General features: G+C 40.7%; 1 protein-coding gene across 1 annotated transcript in view; it reads left to right on the top strand.

Moving 5' to 3' along the window:
* The window catches only part of Fap (fibroblast activation protein alpha), a 75,927-nt gene that overhangs the window by 37,376 nt on the left and 27,825 nt on the right, over nt 1-10,726 (top strand). Inside the window, exons 13-16 of the mRNA XM_021192961.2 lie at nt 2,965-3,009; nt 6,748-6,852; nt 6,951-7,021; nt 9,236-9,289. Of these exons, the coding sequence (XP_021048620.1) occupies nt 2,965-3,009; nt 6,748-6,852; nt 6,951-7,021; nt 9,236-9,289 (275 nt within the window). The remainder of the gene's footprint in view (nt 1-2,964; nt 3,010-6,747; nt 6,853-6,950; nt 7,022-9,235; nt 9,290-10,726) is intronic.

Genomic DNA, 10,726 nt, shown 5'->3' with positions numbered 1-10,726 from the left:
ATTCCCCTCTCGGTCTATCCTCCAACTGTTCCACATCCCATACCACCTCCCTGGCCCCTGTCTCCACAAGGATGTTCCCACACCCCACCTCCACCCCCTACTCACCAGACCTCTCAACTCCCTGCGGCCTCCAGTCTCTTGAGGGTTAGGTGAGTCTTCTCTGACTAAACCCAAACCAGGTATATGTGCTGGGGACCTCATATCAGCTGGTGTGTGCTTTCTGGATTGTGGTCCAGTGTCTGAGAGATCTTGGCAGTTCAGGTTAATTGAGACTGCTGGTCCTCCTACAGGGTTGCCCTTCTCCTCAGCTTCTTCCAGCTTTCCCCTAATTCAACCACAGGGGTCAGCAGCTTCTGTTCATTGGCTGGGTGCGAATATCTGCACCTGACTCTTTCAGCTGCTTGTTGGGTCTTTCAGGGAGCAGTCATGATAGGTCCCTTTTTGTGAGTGCTCCATAGCCTCTGTAATAGTGTCAGGTCTTGGAGCTTCTCCTTGAGCTGGATCCCACTTTAGGCCTGTCACTGGACCTTCTTTTCCCCCAGGATCGTCTCCATTTCCATCCCTGCAGTTCTTTCAGACAGGAACAGTTGTGGGTCAAAGTTTTGACTGTGGATGGCAACCCCATCCTTCACTTGCTGCCCTGTCTTTCTGCTGGAGGTGGGCTCTACAAGTTCTCTCTCTCCACTGTAGGGCATTTCATCTAAAGTTCCTCTCTTTGAGTCCTGAGAGTCTCTCACCTCCCATGTCTCTGGAACATTCTGGAGGGTCCCCCCAGTCTCCTACCACCGGAGGTTGCCTGTTTCCATTCTTTCTGCTGGCCCTCAGGACTTCAGTCCTTTGCCCTACCCAATACTAGCCAAGGTTTCTCCTTTCTAGGAGAGCACTGTTCCAGTTCCCAGCTTTCCTGGGCTGCCTAGAGTCCCTTATATAAGGGTGAGTCCTCGTGGGCATTTATCTACTCGGGCATGTCCATTAGTGTCATCCATGTTGAGCTTGTTTGGGCAGTCATGTTGACCACCTATGCAGAAACGTTATCCTCTAGTTAATGCATTTCCAAGGCAAGCCAACAGCACTTCTGTAGGAGGGAATTCCAATGATTAATTGGCTTAATATAGTAGGGATTCATGGCTCACTTATACAACCAATGGCAAACCCAAGAAAATGAGATATTATCGGAGTGGGTCTTCTGCTCCATAATGCAGTTCAGAAACCCAGCCAATGGCATTTCTCTTATCTTAATGTGTGATTCTAAGTCATTAAAATTCAACTGGAGCAGGAAGAAAAGAATGGGGGATGGGTGGTCCTAGTGAGATGATTTTATGGAAGGGCTATGTCTTAGTCAGGGTTTCTATTCCTGCACAAACATCATGACCAAGAAGCAGTTTGGGGAGGAAAGGGTTTATTTAGCTTACATTTCCATACTGCTGTTGATCACCAAAGGATGCAGGACTGGAACTCAAGCATGTCAGAAAGCAGGAGGTGATGCAGAGGCCATGGAGGGATGTTCTTTACTGGCTTGCTTCCCNTGGCTTGCTCAGCCTGCTCTCTTATAGAACCCAAGACTACCAGCCCAGAGATGGCACCACCCACAAGGGGCCCTTCCCCCTTGATCACTAATTGAGAAAATGCCTTACAGCTGGATCTCAAGGAGGCACTTCCCCAACTGTAGCTCCTTTCTCTGTGATAACTCCAGCTATGTCAAGTTGACACAAAGCTATCCAGTACAGGCTACAAACAGCTTGTTTCTCTTTCTGTTCGTACTGTTTCTATTCCTTACCACTTGACTATGTCCCATTGTAAGGGAAGCAGGGAAACATGATTCAACTACAGAAAGACAATCCTGTCCCAAAGTATAACTGCTGTTTCTTTCACAAATGTCTACTTAACTCCCTCTGGGTGATCTTTATCCATAGCAGATGTTTCCAGAATTTTTTGTCAAAAATTCTCAAAATTATTTCCATTGATCTGCAGGTTCAATATCTCCTTATTCTATCCCCACTATTGTATCCTTGGTCTGAGTCTTTATCAGTATTTCCTAAAACCCAGAATTTAAGTGGCACTTTTGGCCTCCTTCCATCTTAACCACTAACAGATACACATTGCCTCTCATGCTTATGATTACGTTCTCTGTATTTGGTAAGTGAAGTCCTTCATGGAATTTACTCACAGATCAAACTGCCTGGATGGCACCACGGCTTCTCCACGATCTTGCTGATGCCTTTCCTCTTCCAAATTCCCTGTGGTGCTTTCCTTTCTGACCCCTGATCTTACCACAGTAGTCTATGCCTAGTAACTCAACCCATAATGTTCTTTATTTATCTAGAAAAAAGGGACTATTTACATTTTATATGATTTCTAAGTATTTATATACGAAGTGATACTTCTGCCTCTTCCTAAAACCTAAAAATACGAATGTTTAGGTTTCTAGCTACCCCAAAAGACAAAAGAACACAATGGCGACTTCACTGTGGACTTCCTTCTCCTCTGTGTCACATCACGTGCTGTGGACTTCCTTCTTCTCTGTGTCACATCACGTGCTGTGGACTTCCTTCTTCTCTGTGTCACATCACGTGCTGTNCGTGCTGTGGACTTCCTTCTTCTCTGTGTCACATCACGTGCTGTGGACTTCCTTCTTCTCTGTGTCACATCACGTGCTGTGGACTTCCTTCTTCTTTGCGTCACATCACGTGCTTTATTTGGGCTGAATTTCCACACATATGTGATAATTCTAAGACTGGCCACATGGAAGAGCTAAGGATAAAAACCTTCTGAAATTAGGTTTATCACTGATTTGTCTATATAGACTCAGCCTGATGCTCTAAAGAACCTTTAATAAAGTCTCCTGAACTGGAGGCTGGGTTGTAGGATGCCATGACCAGACAGATTAACTGTTCAAAATGTCCAAATTATACATTTGGAAAACTGTTCTTTCTGCGCTTTAATATGATCTTTCTTTGTTTGTAGAACCAGGAGCATATAGAAGAAAGCAGAACAGGATGGGCTGGTGGAGTATGATTTCTCTATCTTTTCCTTGATTTTAATGGTACCCAGCATATTCAGTGAACTGACTTTTGCACGGTGTATGCGTCCCATGTCGTGCTTAGGTATCAAACAGGTGTTTTAGTATGATTGGTGATTAATTGTGTCTGGAATCTTTTGATGGGGTTAGTGATATATGTGGTTTGTTTCATATAAAAATAATCATCATTTAAGGAAAACAATTGTGTTTTATCTCCTACATTAATTACTACAAAATGAGTTGGAGAATTAGTGAATGTAGTCTGGACAATGCCACATGTCGCAAAAGTACATCAAGCAATCATTTGCATCAGGTTGGCTGCTGGGCTGAGATTTAGGCACGCTGTACAAAAAGGAACACACAGGTATCAACTTTAATCTTTGGAAGTATATTTAGTAATGAAATTTCTATATCCCAGAAAAAGACTATAAAAAAATACTTCATAGTGAAAACTTTTGGAAATAATTTCTCATCCTCTGAAGGTAGCTGATTTATTGAATAGCTTTCCTAACTAGTATCAATGAATTTAACCTGAGAAAATATAGGTTATGTATACAATTAAAAACTCATTCTGGTAATTGTGTGGGTGTGAGTGTGCCCACACACGTGTGTGTGTGTGTGTTTGTGTAGTTCTTGGGATCAACAAGGGCAAAATATACTGGACAAGTATCCTATCATAAGATAGCTCTCCAGTTCTTGTTTTGGGTCTTTAGACAAATTTAAAAAGCTGATCATAATAGTGCATATTAAATGGTAATTTTTTAAAAGTTATTTCTTTAGAATTTATTTAAGATATTTTAACAGCAAAAGACACAAGGAATTAACTGGAAATATTTTCCTGTAAATGATGTACAAAATAAAAGAACCTAAATTTTAGTTCTTTACATTTAGACGTAAGCTCTGAAATCATAATGGTTTCAAGCCTGACTGTGGCTAAAACCTCTTGGTTAAAAACAGAACACGAGTTTTATGGTTTGGTGTCTGAAAGCCTGTACTTCTGTCTAATCATTAGCTTGGCTTACGCATCATCTTTTGCCATTTAGTGAGGATGGCAAAAAAAAACCCCAAAACTGTGAGAGGTAACCTTACTTCCTAGGTAAGATATTTTAAATGGCTTTGCACTTCACTCAGAGATAAGCAATTTATCTGGAAAAACAAAATCTAAGCATGATAAAGAAACCAGGGCAGGACCCTGTTACAACTGAGGTCACTGCAGTTGAATGTCTTATCTAGTGTCCAGGTGTGACTTGCTGCAAGAAGCACTTAACTCAGAATGCATTATGGCCCTAGCTCTGACAACATGAGAGCGGAAATATTTCACACCCTCTTTACCTGACCTAAGTTACCTGCTCATCGGAAGCAACTGTCTTCCATGTGCGCAGAGAAAGGGAGGAGATAACAGCCTTTGCCCAGCAGAAAGATTCTTCCTGTTTGCCTGCTCCTAATATCTTAAAACAGAACAGTCTGTCCTGGTAATTTTTTATTTTCAGTACAAATGAAATTGTAAGCTTTACTCAGAATACAATCTTTTTAGAAGTCCCTTAATTAACTCACTAGGTATTTGAGGAATAACTTCTGTTATTATTATTTGTTATTATTAAAGGCAGGTTTACTGGGAAGCTGTTCTCAGGTGGGTGAGTTTACTGGCCCTAAGGACCAAGGATGGGAAAGACACCATGGGGAAAGAAGGGGTAGGCGAGGGAGAGATAAAGAGAGAAAGGGGTCTGTGCACAGAGAGAAAGAGAGAAGAGAAGCAAGGAAGAACTTTTCACCAGGTTACATTAAAGTGGTCTGTGGTGGCTTGGGTTCCATTCGAATGACTAAACCACACAGAACCAATTGTTTTACACACTATATAGTACTAGGGAGTAAAGAAGCTGCGTATTTTAATGCTGCCATTCCTTGCTTGAGAGCAAAACCTTTCTGAAACGAAGAAGCAGCTTTGTCAACGGCCCACACTAGAGCAGTGCACCCACCAAACACTTAGTCTCCAGATGCAAAATGATCTGAAGCAGCTTTTATGATGAGTGATGCTGATGGATGCACAAGCCGTCCTACCTTACTCAATTTTCCACTGTTACAAATGTATTAAAAGATACATCAGACATTTCTATTTAGCGAAGTTTACTTGAGCAAAGATTATTCATGGATGAGGCAGTGTCCAGTATAGAATCCTTTCCTGTGTCGCTCATGCTGCCTTTTGTCTTTTCTCTTATTAGAACTGTGGTCTTTGGATCTAGAGCTAGTGCTAATCTAGTAGGGCCACATATTCCATTTTTATCACAATTGTATCTGTAAAGCTTCCATCCAGGTGGAAACAAATTTGTAGAAACGTTAGTTACCTAGTAGAAATATGAAATCCATTGCATTTTAACAACATATGATCACAATGTAAGAGAAAAAATTTTATCAAAAAAAAAAATCCAGCTTCAGATCACATCCAAATGTGATCATTAAATAAATCAATAGCACTTCTCCCTACTGCCTGTTTGGTCAGAAACTGATCTCAGAAAATATATAAACAAGGACAAATGTTTGAAGGTAGGCGATACTCCTGGTGTATGTGGGTGCTTACTGTTTTCTTCACTCATAAAATAACGGAACAGATTGGACTACTGTTCCATGGACTTAAACCAGACAGGGAGACCAGGTTTTAAGTTACTCTTATATGATATAGAGAAGCTCTACTCTCATGAGATTTTTCTCAGTAAGTTGTCATTTCACCAGAGGACAACCTATACGAATAACCATAAAGGTAGAGCAGGTCATTTTATTTTACAGTGGGAGACATATACCCTATGGGTGAAAATTTGCTATGAGGCATTTTCAGAATTCAGTTGTCTGTACTGGTTAGGATATTGAGTTGCCACTAGCTCTGTTCTAGGACACTTGAGTGACTGGTAGTTGAGTGCAATAAGATCATTCCCAGCAGTGTGTGCTGAACTCCTCAAACTCAGGCTGCATGGCCATTGTGTTTCCTGAGCTCAGAGCTAATTCTAACCATGCTTCCTCTCAAGCATGCTAACTGTACCTCTCAAGCATGCTTCTAAAATCTGCGGCTTCTAGACCATCATATTTGAATCGTTCAAATGTCTTCATTAAGTTGTTGACATTAGGAGCTTAACATTAGACAACTCAAAAATCCAAAGTACTTCTGGGGCTGGAGAGCTGTCTCAGCGGTGAAAAGAACTGGCTGCTCTTTTCGAGGACCAGGTTTAATTCCCAGCACACACATGGTGGCTCACAACTCTAACCCCAATTCCCCGGGACCTGACCACCTCACTCAGACATACATTCAGGCAAAAGACCAATGCACATAAAAAAAAAAAATAAATTGTTTAAAAAAATTATACTTTGATCAAATACCCCCATTTTAAAGTTTGGTTTGATTAAATGTCAACATTTGTTTGTTATTCCTCCAACTCGATTCCAAACCATATCACCTTAGGACAGAAATTTATTAAATCAGGTGTCGTAAAGCTTGGGGCTTCGGGGGCGGTAGGGTGGAGTGGAGGTGTGCAATAGCAAACAAGCACCCACCAGCACCTGCAAGTTCCTATTAGATTGACTGGAAAAGCTGTCCTTTGAAAATCTGGAATTTCTGGTGTGGGTGACAGGTGATAGGGGAGGTGACACACCAGGATTCTTAGCCATACATGGCTTACAAAAATACCTATGGCTTTTGTTCAGTTTCTCTTTCAGATATAACCTCTGCTCATTTCTTTCAGTTCTTTGTTTCGACACCAACTTTTAGCCAGGATGCCACTTCATACTACAAAATATTTAGCGACAAGGATGGTTACAAACATATTCACTACATCAAAGACACTGTGGTACGTTCCTTCCAAGATTTCTCTCCTCGAAGATCATTCACTTGAGGTTGCTCAAGTGACGCTCAGCTTCACACAACATAATGTTTGTCTTTTTATAGGAAAATGCTATTCAAATTACAAGTGGCAAGTGGGAGGCCATATATATATTCCGCGTAACACAGGATTCACTGTAAGTACCGCATGCAGCACGATGTACCATTTTAGGTTTTAATTGGCATCAACCAATGGGCGTACAAGTAATGGACTGTACTGTCTATTCAGCTAACTGAAAGAACATTCTGTTGTTCTTTGGCTACTTTCAAACAGCTATGATTTCATGAAGAGTGCATATTCTTTAGTCACTACACAGCAAGATTTTTTTCTGAAAAAAAATTTTTATTAGGGACTCGTATGAAAAGTCTTAAAATTCTCAGATAGCTGTTGATTCTAAAGGCTAATTTTACTTTTCAGCAATTAGACCAATGAACAAGCTTCAAAGAGCCGTAGAAGGTAGCCCACAGATATGGAGACCCCTTTGTAGTGATTTGGTGTTGTCTGGTAAAAGCCATCAGTTATTGAGGGATTACTACCTACCAGATACTGTAAGTTAGGAATGGTTGCTCGGAGGTTGTAGAACAGGTACTCAGAGCATTTAATTCAATACTTGGCTAAAGACCACTGAATTAGTGGAAGATGAGACTTTGGACCCAAGGCTTATGAATCCAAGACTATTGCTGTTAATCTCAGGAATTCTTTAAGTTCTTTCCTTTCAGTCTGTCCTACACACTGTCTCATAGAGCTGCCTCAAAACAGTCATTAATGATACATTTAACTAATCAGAAGTCCCTGCCTCCTTTTTTTAGTCTGTCCATTCTAATGCTGTGTAAATTAGGGATAGTCCCTTGATACTCATAATCCTATTGCCATTAGATGGAATTTGGGAGCAAAGGAACAGAATTAGTCTGATCTTCTCACTGTGCAGTGTTAGAAACCTATTGCTAATCTATGAAGTCACTTGAATGGGAGTCAAGGGAGTTTGGTTCTTACATGGAACAGCCAGAAAAGTGACTGGAGTCAGGAAAGTAAGGAGATAAAAAATGAATGGAAGATAGATTTCAGGCGTAATAGGTTTGGGGGCAGGCTGTAGGCTTTGAGATCCTGCCATGGTAGTAATGATGGCCAGGGGTGACTGAGACCTGAGCTCAGTGAGCTGGATGATGACAGTGAACTGATGACTAGAAAGACAAGACTATGCCTCCTTGCTTCTGTGTCCTCAGGACCAAGGCTGACATGGGAGGGGTTCTGTTCCTACTTTTTAAGTGGATGAAAGGAAAGGGTAGATATTTAGGAAAGATGGGGTAGAATGTTATCATCTGTGAGGCGGAAGAGAGAGGTGGGAAAGTGGACAGGCTGCAGTGTTAGAGAGGGAGGCAGAGCTGGGAACTTTGACATCCTGGGAATGCTACAAGGGGTCGCTGGGGGAAAAGACTGAGCAGTTAATTCACACACTGTTTGAAAGGATGTGGGAAAGGCAAGGGACAGTGAAGGCTGGAGTCCTGTGACATTAGTACACACATAAATAAAACAGACACACGTGGGTTTTGAATATGAATTTCATACTGGAAATGAATTCCACTGTGCTGTCTCCTTTTTTTTAAAGGAACTTGTTTATGACACTGAGGACACCTGGATGGCTAAGCCCTCCTGAGAATTAAAACAAACCTTGTTTACTCTAAACTTTTCACACTCTGTTATGCTCTTCTTGAGGGAGAGTGAAAAAAAAAAAAAGAGAGAGAGAGAGAGACAGCTACTTTCAGATATTCAGATAAATTCACAGAGGAATCAAGTTATGTCACCAAACTGGATTTTCCACTTCATTGTCTATTAAGACAGAAAGGAGCCTGCACCTGGGCAGTTAGGCAGCAAAGTGTTCTCTCCTGTGGTTCATTCCGCAGCTCGGTGAGTTAGCATGGCCTATGATACCTTCAGCTCATCTAGCTAAGATGAGTTTCCTGGCATGCTAAGTTTATCCACTACTGGGTGTATAGAATAAAATCAAAATGTGTTCTCAGTCATAGACAAATAGCATAGTCCTGAGAAACCATTAAACATTTATAATGGGAAAGGAAAAGTGTAATATTAGTTTAAATAAGTCAGTTTGCTTGGTTCATACATAATGAATCAGAGTAAGGTATGTGGATCACAAAAACAGGACTGAGCTCAGTTTTACCTTTCTCCGATGATCTGTAAGTCACAGTAACTGCCCCAACAGAATTATGTACAGCAGTAATTCTTCTACATAATTTGTTAAATACATGTTTTTGTCTATGTTACTTATTAATATGAATGATGATACTTTTGTAGTTCAATAATCAATACTTAATATTTTATAAATTCATTTCAGGTTTTATTCTAGCAATGAATTTGAAGGGTACCCTGGAAGAAGAAACATCTACAGGTAATTTAGACCAATCAAAATAGTACTTACTGGTAGATACACACAGAGATAAATGAGTAAAATTGAACAATAACCCTTGGTAGCTGTAGAATACTTTTTGAAGTGTGAAATGGCATAAAATCCACTTGTAAGTTAGGGCAAATAATTCAGGAAATGACATATACAATATCAGCATAAAGTCATATGTACCCAAAGAATGAGTCAACTTATTCTGAAAAAAAGTAATATGGGAAATTCTTATGGTGCTATAAATAATAATTTTACATAATTATAGACACTTGAAAAGTTTGGAGTTAGTTCAGGACCTTTATTTACTAATGCACATTTACTGATCACTGGCTATGTGCCACACTGTTTTTACTCTTGTAGTGTGAGCATCAGTAGGGCTCACTTTGCTATAGCCACTTCCATCTCTCCATTAATTATTAAAATTCAATCCAATTGTCCTGTTGACTGGTGGAATAATAACCAAAAGACTCCTCTCTGCATATAGAAATAAAAAGAGTGGTTAACATTGTTGGTGCTCTGCTATAAACCAAATAACTTCGAAACTGACTCGCACCTGTATTCACATTTAATTTTCATAACTCTATGCCACATATAATATTATTGAGGCTGAGATTTGAACATGGGTCATGGGTATGCTGTTCTCTGAGCCGTTACTGTTAACTCTCTTCTTTAAAATTTCAAAATCACACAAAAATTCATTCATGTAACCTATAAGAGGAAAGAAAAAAAAAAACCCTATTATTTATAGTTCTGTGTTCACCCCTGGATACACACTTCCTTTTCATTCAGTTGGAGATCCTCCTTCTCTGGAGACATCAGTATCTCTAGACCCCCTGTGTCATGCTCAAGGCTATCTCAGGGAGCTATGAGAGAAAGACTTTGGAGGTGGAAAAACTCGCCCTGGCAGTCAGTATGGGCTCTTGGCAGAGCACAACCCAGTATTCCCAAAAGGGGAATCTGATACAGTGTGGGATGAGAGATCCAGAAGCCTATTATTTATCACTCCATTCCAGGGCCACACAGATGGCTCTTCTCATGTGAGTATGGGGACATAGCTTGCCCTGTATGGGATGGAGGAGACATCCTCCCTAGTTGGAGCTTCCAAAAGTCCATGTGTCCCATTGAAGGGATGAAAAATGCAGAAGGCAACCAGAATGCGTCTTCTTACTTCCCATTTGCTCATTACTAAAGTCCTTTCCCAGATAGAGAGAAGAAGAGGGATCCTTTCTTCATAATGCTGCCAGAGTGTTTTGTACGTTTTGACTTGGAGTAGGGGAGGGAGAGAAAGAGAGAAGAGAGGAGGGTGAGAGGGATGGAGACAGAGATAGAGAGAGACACACAAAGAGACTTCTAACTACTTCAGAAGCACTTAATGGATATGAAAAACTCACCCCCAGTGCAAGTGTTCTATAGCTCTCCCATCTCAGG

This window comes from Mus pahari, chromosome 3 (assembly GCF_900095145.1).
Source record: "Mus pahari chromosome 3, PAHARI_EIJ_v1.1, whole genome shotgun sequence".
Classification (NCBI taxonomy): Eukaryota; Metazoa; Chordata; class Mammalia; order Rodentia; family Muridae; genus Mus; species Mus pahari.
Note: the sequence above shows the minus strand (reverse complement) of the source record. Positions and strands in the feature narration are given on the sequence as shown.